The following is a 25,462-nucleotide window of genomic DNA, read 5'->3' as shown; positions in this document are numbered from 1 at the left end:
CACGAGAGTATCGAACAGAAATCTCTGCTCCAAAAGCAAGGCTTTGCAGTAATTCTGCAAACTAACGCATACAATATTTGCCATGGCTGTTCACCACTAGGAACACCAGGGACCCTGGGCCTAGGTTCGGTGTTTTAACCTGAAACAAGCTCAACATTCATATCTATTGGGTGTGAGTCTGGTACTACTACTACTACTACTTAACATTTCTAGAGCGCTACTAGGGTTACGCAGCGCTGTACAAATTAACAAAGAAGGACGTTCCCTGCTCAAAGGAGCTTACAATCTACATCTCAGTGAGGGAGGACGCATGACCGTGGTACGTGGATTAGTGGTATGTGGATTAGGGAGATCCAAGAAATTACAGGCCGGTGAATCAGACGTTCATACTGGGACAATTTTTTTCTGTCCGGAGCGTACTACCATAGCTGGTGGACTCCTATATTCAGAACTTTCTATATTCAGAACTTACCCAACTATGGAACGCCATAGAGATAGGGTTGGAGTTTGTAGCCCTATTTAACTGGTGTCCTTGGTCACCCTTCCTCTTCTCCTCAGGATCCAGAGAATGGCTAGTTTTTTGCTTATGCATTAACCGGTCATTTTCAGCAGTACTCTCTCTTCCGTTCTTTTATAGATCTAAGAGGATGTTCATTGCGCTCTTAGGGTAATTTCATTCTTACCTAGACGACTGCCTAATTGGAGAAAGTCTTATCAGCAGAGTTCTCAGGTCACGCACCGGGTGTTGCATTTCTTACAGTCTCTAGGTTGGGTGGTGATTGTAGCCAGGCCTCTCATTTGATCTCTCATCAGATATCTCTGATTTTCTCTTTGTTTAGTCAGGTTGGCGCACAGTCTTTTGTCTCCTCTGCAAACATCCCAGTTTATATTTTTCTTGGTGACCTTGGGCCTTCGGCCATTTCCTCGCTCTATTCTGCAGAATGCAATTTTACTCTCTAATGCCCAAGAAGGAATTTTCCTTCATACTATTGCGAATCTCAGGGTCATCAATCGCGCTATTTAAGTGTCATCTAGTTATCTCAAGAACCTTAGTTCTGTCATTGGGATGCTTCGTGCAGTACACTTTTTGGCAGAAGCTTTTTTGTATATATTTTTTTTTCTGGGGGACCTCAGCAATTCGTTTTACCTTCGGGTGAATTTTGTTTTCCCTACTGACAAACAAGGCGGAGAGAGCTATGTTGGTCCTTGCCATGGCAATGGGTTATGTCATCCGCCAAGGAGGAGTTAAGAGTATACTCTTGAGTTTGTACTCATTTTTTCTTAGTTGTGTCACTCTGCATTTAGGTGAATGGACTCTCATTTTTTCAGCCTTACTTCCTCACTGCGACACTTCAGGGCTATCTCTTTTTGCCTTCAGGCTCATGAACATTTCTTGCTTCTTCCGTTCAGCAACAGTCTTGACGGAGACAGGGACAGATGCCAACGTCCAGCAGGGGTTTTTCAGCCTTCTTTATGCGTTTCTTCCATCATCTCACTAGGTGTTTACGCAGAACCAAGGCACCCTTCTACATCCGGACCCCCAGTCACTCAAACTTATGGCGTGGTTACTGGGTCTGCAACATCTTTGATATTTTCGCAGGAAGTACTTCAAGTTTTAATTGCTTCCAGACAGAAATCTACATTAAAGTCCTATGAATCAAAGTGGCGACGGTTCACTCTGTGGTACTCCTCTCGCCACTTCATTCCACAAACAGTATCCATTTTGCATGTTTTGGAATATCTTCTGCATCTTGCGAAATCTTGTCTGTCTTACTCATCCATTAGAGTTCATTTGGCAGCTCTATCAGTGATGCATGATACTGTTGACAACCGCACGCTTATGCAGCATCCACTGTCAAAGCGGTTTCTTAAAGGAGTCTTGCACCTGTACCTCCCGCTTCATCCACCAGCTAGGTGAACTAGGTGAACAGACTCTTAAAGTTCTGTTTTCTAGTAGCCATAACTTTTTCTATAAAGTTTTCCTCTTCAAGCAGTGTTTCCCAGTAGCCATTGCAGCAAGTAGATCTATGTGTGGAATACTTCTATGGTTGGTAACTTCTTTTCGGTCTGCTGTAGTTTAAAGTTTTCACCTTTCCCAATCGGTTTTTTCTTATTGGTTGTGTCCTTCTAGCCAGTAGGCGTAAAAGTTTTTCATTGTTTCTAACCCGCTATATCGCGAAGGATCAAGGAAATGAGAATGTCTATTTCTCTTCTTGCTGAGAGGGCAGTTCCACAGCGTATTACAACATATTCCACAACTTCAGAAGCGGGCTCTATTCTTACTACGGCGATTTTTGGTGCTCTCGGTGCACATTGGTAAGTTGGCAACTTAGTCCTAGTTTCATTTTATTTTGCTCATTGGGACACACTACATGTTAGTTGTCGCCAGGTGGCCTATGCAGCATGAACATTTCTCTGCAGTTTTCATAAGGTCCCTCCCTTCAGATTACTGCTTTGGTACTTCCCATCAGTCCAATCCTGGTCCGGTCCGGAGGGACGCTAAGGAAGGAGAAATTAGATCTTACCTGCTAATTTGCTTTCCTTTAGTCCCTCCGGACCGGACCAGGCCCCTACCATGTTCTCTCTACTCTTTAGCTTCTTTTATTAAGTAGGAAGTGTATTCAGTGGGAAGTGTATTCATTCCTTTACGATTCGTGGAACAATACTATATATATACAGAACTTTACGTGGTCTATACCACTTCTCTGGTGGTTGCTGGTGAGCTCAATTGCTGGAATCTATCTATAAAACCTTAAATACGCCATACCACTTCTCTGGTGAGAGTTGTGGCTGAGCTCAGTTGCTGGAATATCTATAAAACCTTAAATATGATTTACCACTTTTCTGGTGAGAGTTGCTGGTAAGCTCAGTTGATGGAATATATATAAAATCTTAAGTGGGCCATACCACTTCTCTGGTTAGAGTTGCTGGTGAGCTATAAGACAAGTGAGCCATACCACTTCTCTGGTGAGAGTTGCGGGTGAGCTATATTATATGTGAGCCATACCACTTCTCTGGGGAGAGTTGCTGGTGAGCTATATTACATGTGAGCCATATCGCTTCTCTGGTGAGAGTTGCTGGTGAGCTATAGTACAAGTGAGCCATACCACTTCTCTAGTGAGAGTTGCTGGTGAGCTGTAATACATATCGGGCCATACCACTTCTCTGGTGAGAGTTGCTGGTGAGCTGTAATACATATCGGGCCATACCACTTCTCTGGTGAGAGTTGCTGGTGAGCTCTGATACTTGGCATTGCCGAGTGCTTTGTGGCTGCTAGGATTCCATATGGCACAGAAGGTCTTTCTTTCTTTCCTGCTTTGCTATTCAAATACTGAGGCTAAGGTCACATGGCCAGGGCTCCTATTGGCTCTCTAGAGTCAGAGTTTTTTCTCAGTCTCCACCTGCTGGTAGGCGAGCACAACCCATCAGTCCAATCCTGGTCCGGTCCGGAGGGACTAAAGGAAAGCAAATTAGCAGGTAAGATCTAATTTCTCCATTTTCTTCAGACAGCAGCGGTACGAGAGGTAATGCGAAGGGAAAAATTAGGATTGGAAGAGATTTGTGAGAAGACTACCTTCTCAAGAGGCCTGATCAGCCGCCTATATAAATGCTGTAGCGAACAGAATCCACTTTACACCTTCCATAGGAGGGGTTGGCAGAGGGAACTGGGTAGAGTTGTGGGGGAGGCAGAGTGGGAGAGGATAGAAAGGACTGCAGCGAGGGTGTCTTCTCATGTACCCTTTAAAGAGAACACGACAAAGGTGCTGTTTAGATGGTACCTCATGCCGGACCATCTTAAACGTATATACCCAGCAACTTCAGGTCTATGTTGGAGGGGATGTGGTAAAAGGGGTACAATGGGGCATGTGTGGTGGAACTGTGTGAAAGTCAGAGCGTTTTGGAGAGCAGTCCATAGCAGGTTGCAAAGCTGGATGGGGCATGCAGTCACATGGGCACCTGAAATCTTCTTATTTTCTGTGCAACCAGGGGGTACCACCTCACCACAGCAGACCCTGATGCGGCACGTAACAGGTGCGGCCAGGGTGGTTATAGCCTCCTGCTGGAAGCAGGTGGGGGTACCTCCAGTTAGGAGGGCTCCAAAAAATAAAGTATATATGTGAAATGGAGAGGCTCCTGGCAGAACGTAGGCAACAACAGAGTAAAGGGTATAATATATGGAAACCATTCGTTCTTAGTGTACAGACTGAGCAGTGAGAGCTGTGAGAGTGATGTATGGTTGGCTGTGCCAGGGATTTCATCCTTGGACGGGGAGGTGGGGAGGGAAGGGGAGGGGTTGGTTGGGCAAGGGGGGGGGTGAGTTACCCTTTAGTTTACAATTAAAAAAAATTGAAGTTTTCTTAGATTTCTATATAGACGTTGATATAGTGGGACAATAGTGTTTAAGTTGATGGAATGTTTGCATGAGTCAAGCTCTAGTATAATATATGTATTGTTCATGGTGATTATTGTTCTGTTATCAAAGAAAATAGACTTCATACAAATTTAAAAAAAAAAAAAAACCCAAACAGTTGGAGTAAAAAATCAATACATTGTCATCTTCCTCTTGGATTTTTACAATGTCCATACCGAATTCACCCAGGATTCCTCACCAAGTTTTGTAATAATTCACACCAAAACCAGTGGCACTGTAGGCCCAAACGTTTGATCATCCCAAGTTCATTGACTTTAGGGTCTTAACTTTGGTTGCTACATGTAGATGAAGTGAACTGCCTCCAAGTGTTCGAAGGCAAGCATACATCATCTGGTTTTTCAGACGTGCTCTTAGGATGTGAATTTGTTTTTCTCCCATGTTTTCTCTTTTTTTTCAGGCTCGGGATGTTTATGAGGAAGCAATCCAGACAGTGATGACGGTCCGGGATTTCACGCAAGTGTTTGACAGCTATGCCCAGTTTGAGGAAAGCATGATTGCAGCCAAAATGGAGACTACATCTGAGTTGGGAAAGGAAGAAGAGGGTAAGTGTTGTATGTCATGGTAATAACAGAGTGATAGCCATCATTTGCATTCATCCACTCTACCTCAGATGATTGCAAGTGTCAGGACTTGTTTGAAGACCTTTTGCTTTGCGGTTTTGGGGAAGGGTCCTGGGTTCCATTCCTTGTTATGATCTGCCTGTTTGTTGTATGTACAGTGGCTTCCGGCACTTACCTCTTCATGTAAAATCACTTTCTTCAGAGTAAACAGAGTATGTAGCTCTTCTGGTATTCTGTAACTTGGTTGGAACATGATTGTGTAATGTCAATTGATTGGATATAAAATTGTACAGATAAGAGCTCAGTGAGAGCTGCCACACACTTGGCATTTCATGCAGGTCTGACTTGTGTCATGTAGGGCAGCATAGTACAAGTGCACCTGTAGGTAATCATGCCCCCTCACCCTGCCTAGTGATCCTAGTCACCAAGTTTATTAGCAATAAGAAATAGATCTGTATGTTTTCTCAGAAAACTGCAGAAATATAAATTTTATTGCATCATGATCAGGATAACAATCAGCAGAATTAGAAATATTTCCCAGAAAGAAAATTGCAAAATCCTAGAATATAATTAGTAGAATGTATGGCAATTTTTGTGTCAGAATTTTGACTCACTTTCCAGAGAAGTTACTTCACTAGCTACTGCAAACATGCAGAACAAAGATAAGAGAGACAGCTTTACAATTGTTGTGCTGAATGATGTGTGCAATCCATGGAAAGAAAAACAGTACATGGACTATCTGCTGTTCAGTGGTGGGCTGAGATCTGTGGAGAAAGAGGAAAACAAAAGTTCTTGGGAGAAATGCAGTGAAATCCTCTCTGTGGCCAGCAGCACAGCAAGGACTGTGCAGGATAGCTGGGGTGCAGAATAGCCAGCTGGGCTAGAAAGACCAGCATCCGTCTTCCTTTCTCAGTATTATCTGCCATAGACAGGACCGAACCCTAAGTGCAGACTCTGATTGACATGTGACATGAGAACTTACCCTTTGATATTCATCTGACGTCAGTCAGTGTTTTTTTAAATGTTTACTTTCGCTGGCTAGGTTAGCTCCCAGTATTCAGTGCCTGGCTGAATATTGGCCAGGACCTGCATAATTTGTTTTGCTTTGTTTTTTGCCCCTCCCCCCCCCTTCCTCTCCCAGCCCGTGAGTCAGAAACCTCTCCCTCCCCCAGGAACGACCCCCTCCCCATAGTTCAGAAAGGCCCCCCCCTCCCCTGGGCCTACCTTTCTTCTGTGGTGGTCCATTGGTGGCAGGAGCAAAACTCCCTCACTCCTGCCCCTTGTCACTGCTTAGAAAAAATGGCTGCTGCAACCTCTAACGGCAACTCAGGGTACTTATAGCATACCCTAGCTCCTCCCTTACGCCTCCCCTGATCTGCACACATTTTTGTTCGGTGGTCTGTGGTGATATTCAGCAGCGCTGTTCAGTTAAGTACCACCAAGTATCACCACTTAGGTGACAGTAAGCAATTTAAGTGGGCAGGAGCAGCATAAATCACTTTGAATATCAACCGGTTAGTTCTTTTCCATCATGTGTGCAGTATTCCCAGTGAAGAGACCTGGAAGGATGTACAAGTCCAAGCTACTGAAGAATATGGCAACAAAATTGCAAAGCATGGTTTTCAAACCTGGTCTCTGTCCTGACAAAGTGCTTGTATAGGCCTCACTGCACCTGCATAGTATAACAAGGAAGAATGTCTTTTTCTCCGAGGAGAAGCAGGCTAATATTCTCACATTTGGGTAATGGCAACACCGCGTTGCCTGGTCCGGAGCTTGTATCAAGCTTTTCACAGAGCTCTTTCGGAATGTGAGACATGCTCCAGTGCGCATGTGTGAGTGCCTTCCTGCCTGCTGCGCGAACACGGGACCAGCAGTCTATTTTTTCCATGGTGAGGAGAGGACGCATTTTTTAACCTTTCTCCTCACAGCTGCCAATTCATAGTAACATAGTAGATGACGGCAGAAAAAGACCTGCACGGTCCATCCAGTCTGCCCAACAAGATAAACTCACATGTGCTACTTTTTGTGTATACCTTACCTTGATTTGTACCTGTCCTTTTCCGGGCACAGACCGTATAAGTCTGCCCAGCACTATCCCCGCCTCCCAACCACCAGCCCTGCCTCCCACCACAGGTTCTGGCACAGACTGTATAAGTCTGCCCAGCACTATCCCCGCCTCCAAACCACCAGTCCCGCCTCCCACCACCGGCTCTGGCACAGACCGTATAAGTCTGCCCAGCACCATCTCCGTCTCCCGCCACCGGCTTTGCCACCCAATCTCGTCTAAGCTCCTTAGGATCCATTCCTTCTGAGCAGGATTCCTTTATGTTTATCCCACGCATGTTTGAATTCCGTTACCGTTTTCGTTTCCACCACCTCCCGTGGGAGGGCATGCCAAGCATCCACTACTCTCTCCGTGAAAAAATACTTCTTGACATTTTTCTTGAGTCTGCCCCCCTTCAATCTCATTTCATGTCCTCTCGTTCTACTGCCTTCACATCTCCGGAAAAGGTTAGTTTGCAGATTAATACCTTTCAAATATTTGAACGTCTGTATCATATCACCCCTGTTTCTCCTTTCCTCCAGAGTATACATGTTCAGGTCCGCAAGTCTCTCCTCATACGTCTTGTAACGCAAATCCCATACCATTCTTGTAGCTTTTCTTTGCACCGCTTCAATTCTTTTTACATCCTTAACAAGATACGGCCTCCAGAACTGAACACAATACTCCAGGTGGGGCCTCACCAAGACTTATACAGGGGCATCAACACCCCCTTTCTTCTGCTGGTCACACCTCTCTCTATACTACTACTATTTAGCATTTCTATAGCGCTACAAGGCATACGCAGCGCTGCACAAACATAGAAGAAAGACAGTCCCTGCTCAAAGAGCTTACAATCTAATAGACAAAAAATAAATAAAGTAAGCAAATCAAATCAATTAATGTGAACGGGAAGGAAGAGAGGAGGGTAGGTGGAGGCGAGTGGTTACAAGTGGTTACGAGTCAAAAGCAATGTTAAAGAGGTGGGCTTTCAGTCTAGATTTAAAGGTGGCCAAGGATGGGGCAAGACGTAGGGGCTCAGGAAGTTTATTCCAGGCGTAGGGTGCAGCGAGACAGAAGGCGCGAAGTCTGGAGTTGGCAGTAGTGGAGAAGGGAACAGATAAGAAGGATTTATCCATGGAGCGGAGTGCACGGGAAGGGGTGTAGGGAAGGACAAGTGTGGAGAGATACTGGGGAGCAGCAGAGTGAGTACATTTATAGGTTAGTAGAAGAAGTTTGAACAGGATGCGAAAACGGATAGAGAGCCAGTGAAGGGTCTTGAGGAGAGGGGTAGTATGAGTAAAGCGACCCTGGCGGAAGATGAGACGGGCAGCAGAGTTTTGAACCGACTGGAGAGGGGAGAGGTGACTAAGTGGGAGGCCAGCAAGAAGCAGATTGCAGTAGTCTAAACGAGAGGTGACAAGGGTGTGGATGAGGGTTTTGGTAGAGTGCTCGGAAAGAAAGGGGCGGATTTTACGGATGTTGTAAAGAAAGAAACAACAGGTCTTGGCGGTCTGCTGGATATGAGCAGAGAAGGAGAGAGAAGAGTCAAAGATGACCCCAAGGTTTCGAGCTGAGGAGACAGGGAGAATGAGAGAGCCATCAACAGAAATAGAAAACGGGGGGAGCGGGGAGGTGGGCCTAACAACCTTCTAGCTAGGGCCACCGCCTTGTCACACTGTTTCGTCGCCTTCAAATCCTCAGATACTATCACCCCAAGATCCCTCTCCCCATCTGTACCTATCAGACTCTCCCCGCCTAACACATACGTCTCCCGTGGATTTCTACTTCCTAAGTGCATCACTTTGCATTTCTTCGCATTGAATTTTAATTGCCAAACCTTAGACCATTCTTCTAGCTTCCGTAGGTCCTTTTTCATGTTTTCCACTCCCTCCGGGGTGTCCACTCCACTCCCTCCCGGGGTGATACAGATCTTAGTGTCATCCGCAAATAGGCAAACTTTACCTTCTAACTCTTCGGCTATGTCACTCACAAATATATTGAACAGAATCGGTTCTTAACAGAGTTTCTTTTTATGCCTTTTTGGTTTTCTTTTCTTCCATTATGTGCCTCGTTCAGGTTCTTTTTATCCCTGTTTGATTGTTTTTCTTTTTTCTTTAAATTTTTCTCTTTTCCCACGACTCCGTAGGCTGTATTTAGGCCTGAGCTCCGGTGGGGTTTTTCCCTTAATTTTTCTCTGGTGCTTTGTTCGTTTGGCACCATCAAGTCTCACCTTTCTGTCTGGCTTTTCAGAAAGTTCCCCTTGGGAAGTATTTCTCTTTCCAGTGGGATAGGTTTTGTTAATATATGGCCTAGCTTTAAGGCTACCACTGGAATATTGCTGGCCAGAGCTATGCAGCCTAAAAACAACTGAAAAAGTACTGACCAGGCCAAACAACAAGTAAATGATGTAATATTTGAAGAATCTGCAAAAAGCAGGTCTGAACAATGAGTTCTGCCACAAATTGGTACAATTTTTAATTCAAATATAGCACCTGTAATGAAAGATTAGATGAATAAAATGGAGCTTATTAGTTTTGGTATACAATGATACAGAGGTAATACAGAGTTCATGAGAAAGGTATGAAAAGTATTGCAGCCGGAAGATGTGAAACTGTTATCTCAACGCTTCCCAAAACATGTTGATAATTAGCAGTAGCTGAGAACGGAAGGAGGTGGGCACATCAGATAGCAGATCACATGGGAAAGTATGATCTCAGGAAGTTGAGACATATTAGGAGCTAGGTATCTCACCATTCACTTCTATGGAGAAGATAGAGTATAAAAGAGGGGAGAGTTTGGCTCAGTTTGAGAGTCTCTTCTCCAAAGCTTCAGTCAGACGGCGAAGCCCTGTGCGGTTGAAACCAGAATCTGATGTCTGTATTTGTACCAATTTGAAGACTTGTCTTTGGGTAAGAAATAAAATGTATCTATTTATCTAAACCTATCTCTGTCTCTATTTTTATAGATTCTGTCTTCTCTTTACCTAACATTTAGCCTACAAGGTAGATCATATACAAGTGACACTCAGTCTTTGCAGAAACTTAGACAGATGTTTAATAAGATTTATGTGGGAACATAAATGGTCCAGAATATACCTAGATCTAGAAAAACAGAAAGCAGTAGTTATGGGAATTAGTTTTCAATTACGGCTCCTAATGCCACCCCAGAACAGACCCCCTTATGATTGGGTGACAATGGAGGTTAGAGAAACTATACAGAACCTGATATATGAAATAGGTACTATTAGTCCCCCGTGTGAAGGAGTCAGATAGAGGTCTAGCAGAGAGAAAATAAAAACAGTTTGCAATCTGGTAGACATACCTTCTACATCTTTCTGAGTTTAGTCTACGTTGACGCAGTGGAGATTCACTTCAGTTTCCTTAGTGCTCTTATCCTTGTATAAAGGCTTCTGAGACCTCAGCATCGGTATTCTCATTTCTTAAGCGCTTCCTTACGCTGCTTGTTTTCCTGTTGAGGGAAATTCTCAACCTATTTGTTTCTGATGGCTTTTACATAGGCTCGTCGGGACTATGACCTTTGGCCCCATCAACAGTTTCATCATTCATCGCAATGGAGTGGTACCTGTGTAAGGGAGTGGTACCTGTGTAAGGCCACATATTCTAGGCCTTCATATTTGCACCCCCACCAACATACCCTTGGGTTATATCGAGGTTCGATATACGGTACATTTGTTGCTTGTTTTCCACTTATTGAACTGCAAGCGTACACCGGCCTCAGCCCCACAGGCTTTCTCCTTAGCCTTTAGTTACCTTCCTTCCTACAGGAAGTGGCTATCCATCGGGGATTGCTAAATGTCTGTTTAGCTACCTCCTTCTTGTTTTTTTTTTTTTTTCTTCTCCTTCCACCTGCCGGTCAACACCATGACTATATTGTTCGCTTCTATTAGGAAGCTTAGTTGGGCTGTTGTGTTCTCTTCATTCCACCACACATTTATGTCTTGTTCCTGTGGCAGCATTCCCATCACAGGAATGATGGAATAGTAATGCACTTTTAGTTTGGATTCTAGAATTCGACTCCACCCGCCTAGACCCCTTTTATTCTTTCCCAGGCTTCACTTCCGATGATTTGCTTACTGGTTTTGCTATGTTCCAACCTCACCGTTGTCATTGGTTGTTGTTCCTAGTGAGCCTGGTAGCTAGGGATTCCCCAGTTGTGAGAATATTTATTTATTTATTTATTTATTTAGAGTTTGCTCACACCTTTTTTTAGTAGTAGCTCAAGGATATTTCTCTGTCCCAGGAGGGCTCACAATCTAAGTTTGTACCTGAGGCAATGGAGGGTTAGGTGACTTGCCCAAGATCACAAGGAGCAGCAGCGGGATTTGAACCGGCCACCTCTGGATTGCAAGACCGGTGCTCTAACCACTAGGCCACTCCTCCACCCCTGCTTGTCATTGGAGAAAGCAGGTATTCTCCGAGAAAGCAGGTATTATCACATACCCTTCCACCTCCCCTTGGAGTCAGGAAGACACTCGTGCTTCCGCACTGGAGCGTGTCTCACACTCCAAAAGAGCTCTGGACTGGACAACACGGTGTTGTGTTATCCAATTGTAAGAATATATAGCCTGCTGTCCTCGGAGAATACCTGCTACAGATAAGTATCTTCCCTATTTCCTCTGACTGATTGCTGAGAAAGTTGCAGTGGTATGAGTTCATCAGTGTACTGCGTTCATAGATCTCTGCAAGAGCCCATAAGTGGCTTGGTTGTGTACAGACTGCCCTATAGTCACTAGATGTGGTGTGTAACAGATGGAGGCTTCTCCAAGCTCTTTCTTGGTTTTGTTTTACTAGATGACGTGGACCTGGAGCTGAGATTAGCACGTTTTGAGCAGCTGATCAATCGCCGACCCCTGCTTCTGAACAGTGTACTGCTGCGGCAGAACCCCCATAACGTGCATGAATGGCACAAGAGGGTGAAACTGTATGAAGGAAAGCCACGAGAGGTAAGCACATCTCCCACAGGCTTGAGATGTTCTATTCTGTTTTTGCTTACTTCATCATCCATACAGGGATCCCTAATGAAAGGAGCAAAATCCAAGATACCATTTATATTGCTGCAATGAGAAAGAAGAATGAGCAGATTAGATGGATCTGGAAATCTTATATGCCACCATTTTTAATGTTGCTCTATTTCTTGCAGCATTCTGTCTGTATGTAAGAGCTCTTCAATCCCTTCAGTTCTCCCCCAAATTACAGTTCTGTGTAAGGGCCATGAACTTTCCAGTGCAATAGCTTGATGTGAAGGTTCCACTACTTTTCTACTGTGATTCTGTGCTTTGGATAACGAGTTTGCTTGATCAAAGTTCTCAAGGTGCCTTTTGCTAAACAAGGCCTCTCCTTTTTCATCAGCAATCTGGTTTGTACAATTGTTTTTGCTCTCTTCCTGTCTCATGATCTCTAGCTACCACTAACAGGGCAATTTTATGAGGCATTTCTGTGGGAAAGCAGAATTTTATGTTTAAAAATAGGCTTTTATAAAGTTACCCTCCCGATATACTGGTAAACTTATGTGCATGCAGCTTGTATGCACATAAATTTATACAGACTGCCTAAAGTGCTTGAAAGGCTTGAAAAACAAGTTCAGCAACCCAAGGGACACGGTTGTGAAGGAGTTTGCATTAATGGCATACTTGTAAAATATGTGCTTATGGACATAAATTAACCTGGAAAATTTGTTCATACCAAAGATAGATGTACAAGTTTCCTGGACTTATTTTCAAAGCAGAAATATGTGGATACTTTTGGTTAGAAAATTCACTGGTAACTGCACAAGTGAAAGTATGCTTTTATTATTTGTAAGTTCATAACTTAAAATTAACCCTTATGATTAAACTTTCTGGTAGTCAAGCAGCATATAATATAGCAGCCGATGGCAGATAAAGACCAATTGTCCAGCATGTCTGGTTCCAGTCCTTTCTGCATGTCATGAATTGGTTTCTAAATGTTGCATTTTTCTCTCTTTTTTAATATTTTAGTTCTTTCATACTTTTCTCTCATGGGAGGGCTGTCCATTCCTTGCTTGATTGGCCAGTGGCCATATGTCCCTTTATGGAACACAAGCACATGGAGGTAGTGGAGACAAAAACTGTACTGAATTTAAGAAAGCTTGGGGCAAGTACATAGGATCTGTAAGGGAGTGAAAGGGAGAGTAGATGGAATGGATGGACAGACTGTATAGGCCTTATCGCTTTTATCTACCTTCATTTTTTGGTGTTTCTCTGTTTCTATACCATATTGCTCTTTATGGAACATATGCATATGCACCTCAGAATTGTTTATTCCTGAAACTGGTCACTTGTCTTCCCAGCAAAACAGATCCTGATGTTTCATGTTGTCTTCTACCCCACTTCAGATAGATCTACTGAATGTGCACTCTCTTGCAATAAGTGTTGCCCTGGTCTATGGTCTAGTTCCACAGTATGCTTTAGACATTGTAATGAAAACCGAGACATGACTGAAGGGTAGAGATTCTCATCACCTGATTCAGTCAGTTCCTAATAAATCTAAAACCCTCCTCCCTGCACCATCGTCTCATCCATGCATTTAGACTCCGGAGCTCTGCCAGTCTTTTGAGCCCTGCATGTGGAACGGGGAGCACTTCAGAAAATGCTACCGTAGAGGTTCTGGATTTGAGCTTTCTACCTAAGAGCCTAAATTTGGCTTCCAGAACCAATCTCCCACGTTTTCCTATGTTTTCCTATGTCATTGGTACCCACATGTACCGAGACAGCCGGCTCCTCCCCAGCACTATCTAAAATCCTATCTAGGTGACGCGTGAGGTCTGCCACCTTTGCACCAGGCAGGCAAGTGACCAAGCGATCCTCAATGCCTAATAATCAAATCACCAACTACAACAACTGTCCTAACCCTTCCCACCTGGGCACTAGCCCCTGGAGACACATCCTCGGTGCGAGAGGATATTGCATTTCCTGGTGTTCTGGTCCTGTCTACAAGATTACTTCCAGCCTCACCAGGGTGATTCTCTAAGGCCTCCCTCCTCCAAGGCATCACAGGGGCTGCCAGATTGGAGGTGGGACTTCTCTACAACGTCCCTGTAGGCCTCCTGTAAGTACCTCTCTGTCTTCCTTTGCTCCTCCAAGTCTACTACTCTAGCCTCAAGAACGGACTCGTTCTCTGAGAGCTAGGAGCTCTTTGCATTGAGCGCACACATATGACATCTCATCAACTGGGAGATAATCATGCATGTGACTGTCAATGCAAAAGCCTAATTTAGATCCCTCCTCTTGACAGTTTTCATTCTATAGCTAATTTACCGTTTACTGCCAAGCTGATTGAGAAGACTATTGCCCAACAATTGTCGATATTTAAATTGTACCTGAGGTAGTGGAGGGTGAATTGTCCTGCCCATGGTTATAAAGAGCTTCCCTGATTCACAGACTGCTGCTCTGATAGAGAACCCCTCTACTTTGTTGTATGGCCCTTCAGTGCAGTTCCAATTGGCATGCTCTTTGGAGAATAACTATTATAGTACAAGAAATAACCTTGATTTAAACAATAATGGCAAACACTTCAATAACAAATTCATATTGGAGTGATTTATTTGTTAATGGTATAGTCCAGATGTTAAAAATTATACCAATTTTTTTTTTGGTTCAAATCAAAACCTTTTCAAACACATAACTCCAATATGTTCATTTTATTTATTTAGATTATAAACACCTACACAGAAGCAGTTCAGACTGTGGATCCTCTCAAAGCTACTGGGAAACCTCATGGACTCTGGATGGCTTTTGCCAAGTTTTATGAAGAAAATGGACAGATTGAGGATGTAAGTAACTGGAAAAGAATAGGTAGTCAAGCAAAGGAAATGTTCCGAAGGGATTTGGTAGAATCGTTGTCATTGGAAATTTCTAAGAACAAGTCAGAGCAATGCTTCTCAACCCTTTCCTAGCCAGTCATTTTCAGGATTACTACAATGAATATGCATGAGATAAATTTGCATACATTGGAGAGCTGTGAATTAAATTATGAATTAAATAGAGAGATGGGAAAGATGGTGTCCTCTAACAAAAAAAGAGGCTAATCCCACTGCATACCCAGTCCAAAAAAAATAAATACATAAAATAGAAAGGTGATACAAAGTCTTCAAGTAATTGAACTAGCTAGGTAAACAATTTTTAGCAGCAAGCTGCCCAAAAAAAAGTGAAGCCACAATCTGAAATTTGCCCCTTCCCATATTCCAGCATGGTCCAATCGTGATCATGAGTACAATAAAGGCAAGAAGTTTTTGTTCTTACGACCACCTGCCCATAGAAACAGCAGCCCAAAGCCTCCCACCTTTCTCCCAACCCTATGCCCGTTCCCTCCATAAGCAGTCCCTGTTATTGGAATTCTAAGGACTCTAGGGTGCACTCTCAATTGAGCCCAATCTATTCAATATTAAAATTCTTAAATAAGGGGTTAAAGTTTGAATGTAAGTACCCTATATGGAAAGAAAATATTTCATTCATTTAGGAGTGAAATGTGCTTCCCTATCTTCCCAAATCATAAGGGTTTGGAGGTCACTCTGCTGCCCCCAGTATAGTGGGGGTTCCGATTGTGTCCATGAGTCTAATACACATTTCTTTCCCACCAGCCCTGCTTTCCACACCAGCAGCTTCACCCCCTGTTATACCTGATTTGTCAACCAAATCAAGCAAAACCCTCCTGGGCACGTTTGAATGTGCTGCTTGATTAAAGAATTTAGGGCACCTTTTACCAAGCTGCAGTAAAAGGGGTAGTGTAGGAGTGTGGGTTTACCGCGTGCGAAGGCCTTTTTTACCGCAGTGGGTAAAAGGCAAAAAGTGAAAGTGCCTTGGTGCTTTGTAGCTTTTACTATATGAGACGTGGGGTAAGGAATAATATATTGTAGAGGAATATATTCGAGTTATTCCCCAAGTTTTCCACGTGATCACTGTGACCCCTGATGCAGGTGCTAGTCACCGAAACACGGCCCGTGTCGGTTCTTTTTGTCAAGGCTCATTCATTAAAGAACTGTGTTCCATTTTTAAAGGCCCGTGGTGCTGTTTTTTTTTTGTTTATGTGATGAGTGGCCACTTCTGGGGGGAGCCCTTAACCGTTACCTATTTATGAGGTGGTAAGGGCTCCTGTGCTAACCCAGCGGTAGCCAGGTAGTGCACTGTGCTGCCCAATTACCACCAGGTTAAGGCTCTGGCGCAAAAACCCCCCCATTTTCTGTCACGCCAGAAATGGTGTGTACTGGGGGCAGCACTACCGCTGGCTCCTGTGGTAGGCTGGAGGTAGTGACGTATTAGCGCGTGCCAACACCGCAGCAGTTCTGTTTCGATGTCGCAGACCGTATAAGTCTGCCCAGCACTATCCCTGCCTCCCACCACTGGCTCTGACACAGACCGTATAAGTTTGCCCAGCACTATCCCCGCCTCCCAACCACCAGCCCCGGCACAGACCGTATAAGTCTGCCCAGCCCTAGCCCCGCTTCCCAACCACCAGCCCCGGCACAGACCGTATAAGTCTGCCCAGCACTAGCCTCGCCTCCCAACCACCAGCTCTGCCACCCATTCTAGGCTAAGCTCCTGAGGATCCCTTCCTTCTGCACAGGATTCCTTTATGTTTATCCCATGCATGTTTGAATTCCGTTACTGTTTTCATCTGCACCACCTCCCGCGGGAGGACATTCCAAGCATCCACCACCTCTCCGTGAAGAAATACTTCCTGACATTCTTCTTGAGTCTGCCCCCCTTCAATCTCATTTCATGCCCTCTCGTTCTACCGCCTTCCCATCTCCGGAAAAGGTTTGTTTGCGGATTAATACCTTTCAAATATTTTAACGTCTGTATCATATCACCCCTGTTTCTCCTTTCCTCCAGGGTATACATGTTCAGGTCAGCAAGTCTCTCCTCATACGTCTTGTAACGCAAATCCCATACCATCCTCGTAGCTTTTCTTTGCACCGCTTCCATTCTTTTTACATCCTTAGCAAGATACGGCCTCCAAAACTGAACACAATACTCCAGGTGGGGCCTCACCAACAACTTGTACAGGGACATCAACACCTCTTTTCTTCTGCTGGTCACACCTCTCTCTATACAGCCTAGTAACCTTCTAGCTACGGCCACCGCCTTGTCGCACTGTTTCATCGCCTTCAGATCCTCAGATACTATCACCCCAAGATCCCTCTCCCCATCCGTAACTATCAGACTCTCACCGCCTAACACATAGGCCTCTCTTGGATTTCTACTCCCTAAGTGCATCACTTTGCATTTCTTCGCATTGAATTTTAATTGCCAAACCTTAGACCATTCTTCTAGCTTTTTCGGATCCTTTTTCATGTTTTCCACTCCCTCCGGGGTGTCCACTGTGTTACAAATCTTACTATCATCCGCAAATAGGCAAACTTTACCTTCTAACCCTTCGGCAATGTCACTCACAAATATATTGAACAGAATCGGCCCCAGCACCGATCCCTGAGGCACTCCACTACTCACCTTTCCCTCCTCCGAGCGAACTCCATTCACCACCACCCTCTGGCGCCTATCCGTCAAGCAGTTCCTAATCCAGTTCACCACTTTGGGTCCTATCTTCAGCCCGTCTAGTTTATTTAAGAGCCTCCTTTGGGGAACCGTGTCAAAAGCCTTGCTGAAATCTAAGTAGATTACGTCTATAGCACGTCCACGGTTCAGTTCTCCGGTCACCCAATCAAAGAATTCAATGAGATTCGTTTGGCACGATTTCCCTTTGGTAAAACCATGTTGTTTTGGATCTTGCAACTTATTGGCTTCCAGGAAATTCACTATCCTGTCCTTTAGCATCGCTTCCATTACTTTTCCAATAACCGAAGTGAGGCTTACCGGCCTGTAGTTTCCAGCTTCTTCCCTATCACCACTTTTGTGAAGAGGGACCACCTCCGCCGTTCTCCAATCCCTCGGAACCTCTCCCATTTCTAAGGATTTATTAAACAAATCTTTAAGAGGACCCGCCAGAACCTCTCTGAGCTCCCTCAGTATCCTGGGGTGGATCCCATCCGGTCCCATGGCTTTGTCCACCTTTAGTTTTTCTAGTTGTTGATACACACTCTCTTCCGTGAACGGTGCTATATCCACTCCATTCTCAAATGAACTTTTGCCAGTCCATCGTGGTCCTTCTCCCGGATTTTCTTCAGTAAAAACAGAACAAAAGTACCTATTTAGCAAATTTGCCTTTTCTTCATAATATGGTGAAGTCATGTGATTTAGTATTCAGTCTTGACCCTTAAATTTAATTTCGGTAACAAATATTAAATTAAAATTGATTCTTTATACTGGGGAGGAGGAGGAGTTGTCAAGTTTGGGGTTAGAATTAGAGGCACAGAGAAGAGACTGAGATATGGATGAGGCCAGAAGGGGAGGAGAGTGTAGACTGGAGGAGGAAGGTGGTCATGAGCTGAACTTGGACTGGGAGATAACACAGATTTTTTATTTTTTTTTGCCTTCTCTCAGGCAAGGACAATCTTTGACAAGGCCACCAAAGTGAATTATAAACAGGTGGATGACCTGGCAAGTTTGTGGTGTGAATACGGTGAGATGGAGCTGCGGCATGAGAATTATGATCAGGCCTTGCACATCCTGCGGGTGAGTCATGGGTTGTGTGGTATTCGGGGACGATATAAGTATGGTATGGGGTGGAAGGCCATAATAATTTGTACTCAGTTCAGCATTAAAAGCAATAGAGCTGGACCCAAAAATAAATTCCTATATAGAAAGGTGACATCAGTCTAATACTTGTACATGACTGCTCAAGAATGCAACTTTGAACTGATCTGCTTACAAGTGGCATGCTATGAATTTGGTACTGCACTGTAGACGTAGAGATTAATGATCAGAATACGTTCTTCCTGGGACAGCAAGCATCTTGAAGATCATTATTTTTCTTGACCCATCAGTTTCCTCCTGATCCTTTAATTTCAGCTCAGTATCATGACTGTGATTTGGCAGTTTAAGGCTTCATTCACAGCTATGATGTATTTTATATCCACATGCCATTTCCTTTCTGCTCTTCACCACTCAAGATCATACCTAATCTGGTGGTCGATTGCAGTGATGGTCCTAGGCAATGCATTTTTTTTTCTAGGAAATAAAGTGCTGTTACTTGTACAGGGCCAACCTTATGGGGTGAGGTGACTGTCCCTGGCTCCACCCCCTCATAGTAGTACCTGCCTCAGAGCATATGTGAAGGCAGCACTACAATTACTACAGCAGTCCCCAGAACACCAACACATCTCTTATTTGGGAAACAGAACAAGCAGGATTCTCTACACAGAAAATTACACATCTGCAGAACACCTTGCCTCAGTCACATAAACACAGAACATGGATACAGCCTCACCACACACAGAATAAGTGACTGCAAATAACAAATAGAAATGTGTGGTGAAAACCTTAACTGGAAACCCCAAGAAACCATACTCTAGAGCAAGAAACACTAGCAGAATACCACACTGCCATCACAGATAGCCCCTTACTAAATATAGAACAAGGCACCACAACTTAAAAATAGAAATATGTAGATTAAAACTTAACTGAAATCCCCAGGAAGTCATTCTGCATGCAGTATGACATGGGAGACATAGAAATATATTCTCTTATATACAGGATGAGGCAAAAAAAAAATTCCCTAGAGTTTTTTTTGCTGTTTTCTCAGCAATGCAGGGAAATGCGGAAACAGAAGAGTAGCATGATCAACAGGATGCTTCCAAAGAAACCAAGGAGACGAACAATAAGGAATAAAAAATGTTCTTTAATAGTAGGAGATAAGACTGGACATGGCACCGTGTTTCGGCAAGAAACACCTGCCTCAGGAGTCTACAAGTTAAAATAAACAATACAAATATAAGTACATGAAAATACGTATTCAAAAACCATATTTAAAAGTATATTAAACACATCTTATTGTTGCTCACAGCATCTTCCCGTTTGCACAAGTACCAGTGTTACTTACCGCATCTTTACAATATTACTGTGTTGTTTGCTACTCCCAGTCATTTAGACCCACCTTCTCCCTTTCTGTCTTCTCCACAGTTTTACTTGTGCTTTTTACCAACGTAGTCTTTTTGAAAGTATGTGCCTTCCCTTATTGATTCGGTCTTTCTGTTGTCTGTATTTCCTCATATTCTTTTTTAGAAGTACATATCTTTCATGTCACCATAGTACATTTTCCTGTTCACTCCTTACACCGTTCTATGTATTTCAGTTCTCCTTAGCTTTTATATATTTTTCTGTTTGGTTTTCTTTTGTTCATCATTGTTTACACATACGTACTGTATTCTTTCCAACTGTTGGCCTGATTTGGTTCAGCGCCACCTACTGGTGTTTACGGCATACAGATCAACACTAGGTGTTCATCTATCCACAATAAGATGTTACTACTACTACTATTTAGCATTTCTATAGCGCTACAAGGCGTACGCAGCGCTGCACAAGCATAGAAGAAAGACAGTCCCTGCTCAAAGAGCTTACAATCTAATAGACAAAAAATAAATAAAGTAATCAAATCAATTAATGTGAACGGGAAGGAAGAGAGGAGGGTAGGTGGAGGCGAGTGGTTACAAGTGGTTACGAGTCAAAATCAATGTTAAAGAGGTGGGCTTTCAGTCTAGATTTAAAGGTGGCCAAGGAATGGGGCAAGACGTAGGGGCTCAGGAAGTTTATTCCAGGCGTAGGGTGCAGCGAGACAGAAGGTGCGAAGTCTGGAGTTGGCAGTAGTGGAGAAGGGAACAGATAAGAAGGATTTATCCATGGAGCGGAGTGCACGGGAAGGACGAGTGTGGAGAGATACTGGGGAGCAGCAGAGTGAGTACATTTATAGGTTAGTAGAAGAAGTTTGAACAGGATGCGAAAACGGATAGGGAGCCTGTGAAGGGTCTTGAGGAGAGGGGTAGTATGAGTAAAGCGACCCTGGCGAAAGACGAGACGGGCAGCAGAGTTTTGAACCGACTGGAGAGGGGAGAGGTGACAAAGTGGGAGGCCAGCAAGAAGCAGATTGCAGTAGTCTAAACGAGAGGTGACAAGGGTGTGGATGAGGGTTTTGGTAGAGTGCTCGGAAAGAAAGGGGCGGATTTTACGGATGTTGTAAAGAAAGAAACGACAGGTCTTGGCAATCTGCTGGATATGAGCAGAGAAGGAGAGAGAAGAGTCAAAGATGACCCCAAGGTTTCGAGCTGAGGAGACAGGGAGAATGAGAGAGCCATCAACAGAAATAGAAAACGGGGGGAGCGGGGAGGTGGGTTTGGGGGGGAAAATGAGAAGCTTGGTTTTGGTCATATTTAATTTCAGGTGGCGTTGAGACATCCAGACAGCAATGTCAGACAAGCACGCTGAAACTTTGGTTTGGATGCAAGGTGAGATATCAGGGGTAGAAAGGTAGATTTGGGAGTCATCAGCATAGAGATGGTAGGAAAAGCCATGGGATGAGATTCATGAACCAAGGGAGGAAGTGTAGATAGAAAAGAGGAGGGGACCAAGAACAGAACCCTGAGGTACGCCGACAGGCAGAGGGATAGAAGTAGAAGAGGATCCACCAGAGTGAACACTAAAGGTGCGGAGGGAGAGGTAGGAAGAGAAAGGACAGAGCCCTGGAATCCAAGTGAGGACAGGGTATCGAGAAGTATGCTGTGATCGACAGTGTCAAAAGCAGCGGAAAGATCAAGAAGAATGAGGATGGAATATTGACCTCTGGATTTAGCCAGTAATAGGTCATTGGAGACTTTAGTAAGCGCAGTTTCGGTTGAGTGGAGAGGGCGAAAACCAGATTGTAGTGGGTCAAGGATAGCATGTGAGGAGAGAAAATCAAGGCAGCGGAGGTGAACAGCACGCTCAAGTAATTTGGAGAGAAAAGGAAGGAGGGAGATGGGTCGGTAATTAGAGGGACAAGTAGGGTCGAGTGAAGGCTTCTTAAGGAGAGGTGTGACCACAGCATGTTTAAAGGCAGCAGGGACAGTCGCAGTGGAAAGTGAGAGGTTGAGAATGTGACAGATAAAAGGAATAAGAGCAGGAGAGATGGCATTAAGAAGGTGGGTGGGAATGGGATCAGAGGAACAGGTGGTACATTTTGAGGAAGAGAGGAGAAGTGTAGTTTTCTCAATAGTAACTTCAGGAAAGGAGGAAAGGGAATGAGGGGAAGGAGAGAGAGGGGAACGGACTAGTGGAGGGAGAGGTGGTGAGGTAGAGAAAGCAAGGTTTATCTTTTGAACCTTGTTGTGAAAGAATTCAGCAAGGGTCTAAGGAGATAATGAAGGGGGAGTTGGGGGAGGGGGCACCTTGAGGAGAGAGTTCAATGTGGTGAAGAGAAGTCGAGGATTAGAGCCAAGAGAGTTGGTCAGTTGGATATAATAATCCTGTTTGGCACGTAAAAGAGCAGATTGGAAGGAGGTCAGCATGAACTTAAAGTGTAAGAAATCAGCAAGGGCCCGAGATTTCCGCCAGAGGCGTTCGGCGGAGCGGGTACAGGAATGTAGGTAGCGGATATTAGAAGTCAGCCAAGGTTGGGGTTTTATACGCCTTACAGGGCAGGTCATCAAAGGTGCAAGAGTGTCTAAGGCAGAGGATAGAGTATTGTTGTAAGAAGAAACAGCCTCGTTGACAGACGTGGATGGTGCCACAGTAGAGAGGAGGTCTGAAACATGGGAGGATAGAGATGAAGGGTCAATATCGTGAAGATTCCTAGATAAATTAGATAAGATAGGACGGGACTGGGAGGGAGGAGATTTAAGTGTGAAAGTTATAAGATGGTGATCAGAGGAGGGAAGATCAGAGGCAAGGAAACTAGAGGGTGAACAGTTGGAGGAGAAGATGAGATCAAGACAGTGACCATTTTGATGAGTGGGGGAGGTGGCGCATAGTTGGAGATTAAAGGAGGACATTAAAGCGAGTAACTTGGAAATATAAGAGTTGGAAGGATCATTAGCAGGAATATTAAAGTCACCAAGGATGAGAGAGGGGGAGGAAGGATCATGGAAGAAGGCAAGCCAGGCGTCAAAGTCACTGAGAAAGGATGAAATGGACTTATCAGGGGGACGATTAATGACCGCTATTCGAAGAGGCAGAGGAGAGAAAAGGCGGATAGAGTGGACGTCAAAGGAGGAAAAACAGTGAGATTGAGGTGGAAGAAGGGGTTGAAATCTGGAGGAGGGAGAGAGAAGTAGTCCAACACCGCCCCCATGGCCAGCAGGGCGAGGAGTATGTGAAAATAGGCACAGGGCTGCGACTGAAGCAGAGTCATCAGGGCAGAGCCAGGTTTCTGTTATGGCGAGCAGATGGAGGTGACGCGAGATAAAGAGGTCCTGGATATAGGCGAGTTTGTTACAGATAGAGCGGGCATTCCATAGGGCGCAAGAGAAGAGGAGGGGAGTAGAGAAATAGAAATGAGGTTAGAGAGGTCGCGGTGAGATCTGTAGAGTTGGGATAATAGTTGGTGAGGGGGGGCCAGGATTGGGATTGATGTCACCGGCTGAGAGTAAGAGAAGGAGTAAAAGAGAGCGGAGGAGAGTAGGAGAGGTGTGGCCACGAAGGCGTCGAAGGCGAGAGGTATTTAGGTGGAATGGGGAAGGCAAAATGGATGGAAGAAAGAGGTGGAGATTAAAAGCCAAGAGGGAGGAAGAGGGTAGGAGAGAAGGTGAGGTGATGAAGTCGATGGATGGGCAGTGAGTTCCTGTAGCGGAGAGAGGTAGGGGGTGAGGGAAAAGATTAGGAAGGGACAGGGCTAGGAAGAGAATGTGAATAGGGGCCATAAATGACTGAGGTACTTTAGCAACTGGGAAGAAGATTAGATGTAAAGAGAAAAAAGAGAAATTAACGGCGCGCGGCACCTAGAGCGGAGGCCCTGAGTGGATCGGAGTGGACCTGGATGTCACCCCGGAGAAGGCTGTAAGGATATGCAGATGAGCTGCAAGTCCTCCACAGCACCTGAAAGGCAGCCGGTGGTAGAGCTGGGCACCTCTCAGCTGAGGAAAGGCTTACCAGGGGTTAGGCCGAAGCCAGCATTCCTCCCCCTGAGGGTCGCCTGATGTTGTATTTAATATACTTTTAAATATGTTTTTGGATGGCCATATGTGTTTATACTATTTAAACCTATACATACCTGTTTGTTTCATTTATATATTCCCCACATTATTCTGTTTTAGACACTTTATGTACTTAGATTTGTGTTTTCAATATACTTTTATATGTGTTTCTGGATGGCTATATATGTTTTTACTGTTTAAACCAATATGTACATAATTATAAATTTATATACACCATTCTGTTGTATATGCAGAGTCTTGTCTTCTACTATTAAAGAACATTTTTTATTCCTTATTTTTCGTCTCTTTAGTTTCTTTGGAAGCGTCCTGTTGATCACGTTACTCTTCTGTTTCTGGACTTTCAATGCGAAATTTTACAGTTTTATTTGTTACTGTCTATGTGCTAGAATGAGATTATTTTTAACATGACAAAGTTACAGACTTTTTAATGTGACCACTCAGCTATTTTTATGCATTCAAAAATGAATTAAAAAATGTTTGCACTGTAAAACTATCCATTATTTGAAAAGGAAAAAAAAAGCTTTCTGTTAATGACTTCACCATGACATAGACTTTTGTCTGAGAAGCAATGTTGGAGGCCTTTTACAAGCTCCACCCAAAACCGCAAACAGTTGCTGAACTCGAGGAAACGCTGAGTGGAGTAGAACGGGTAAAAGTGAATTGATTTTTCACTCTTTCAAAAAGTACAAAGACCAGGGGACACACAATGGAATTACATGGAAACACTTTTAAAACAGAGGAAATAATTTTTCAATCAAACAATAGTTAAGCTGTGGAACTCATTCCCGGAGGATGTGGTATCAACAGTTAGCATATTTTTTAAAAAGGTTTGGACACGTTGCTGGAGGAAAAGTATATAGTCTGTTATTGAGATGGACATGGGGGAAGCCACTGCTTGCCCTGGGATTGGTAACATGGAATGTTGCTACTAGTTGGGTTTCTTCCAGGTATTTGTGACCTGGATTGGCTACTGGTAAAAGCAGGGTACTGGGGTAGACCCATTAAGGCTATTCTTATGATCTGGGACAGCCTGCCACAGGGATCGATCGACAAGACTGGAGACCTGTGTTAAAACTAGGGGTGGACACTTCCATCATTTACAATGACTGACTGTAAAATTCTGACATTGTTAATTGAATCATTTGAATAGATGTTGTTATGCTGTGTTTTAGCTCAAACATTTTTAACGTGCAAAAATTGCTAGGTAGTAACACTAAAATTTCAGTAATAACAACATAGCTTAAGATAATTAAATGTTGTTTAATAGTAATACGTAAGTATGATGACTAAGTACATTTCTTGTTGAAATTCAAAGTGGTTGATGAGAAAAAGACAAAAAAACCTCCAGGGTTTACTTTTTTTGACTCATCC

The 25,462-nt window shown here is 44.0% G+C and overlaps 1 protein-coding gene across 1 annotated transcript in view; it reads left to right on the top strand.

Moving 5' to 3' along the window:
- The window catches only part of XAB2 (XPA binding protein 2), a 148,665-nt gene that overhangs the window by 43,036 nt on the left and 80,167 nt on the right, over nucleotides 1-25,462 (top strand). The window contains 4 exon segments of the mRNA XM_030197558.1: nucleotides 4,830-4,974; nucleotides 11,848-11,999; nucleotides 14,726-14,845; nucleotides 18,513-18,644. Coding sequence (XP_030053418.1) covers nucleotides 4,830-4,974; nucleotides 11,848-11,999; nucleotides 14,726-14,845; nucleotides 18,513-18,644 — 549 coding nt within the window.

The sequence above is a fragment of the Microcaecilia unicolor genome, chromosome 3, assembly GCF_901765095.1.
Source record: "Microcaecilia unicolor chromosome 3, aMicUni1.1, whole genome shotgun sequence".
Classification (NCBI taxonomy): domain Eukaryota; kingdom Metazoa; phylum Chordata; class Amphibia; order Gymnophiona; family Siphonopidae; genus Microcaecilia; species Microcaecilia unicolor.
The sequence above is the reverse complement of the archived record's forward strand: the minus strand, read 5'-3'. Positions and strand labels throughout refer to the sequence as shown.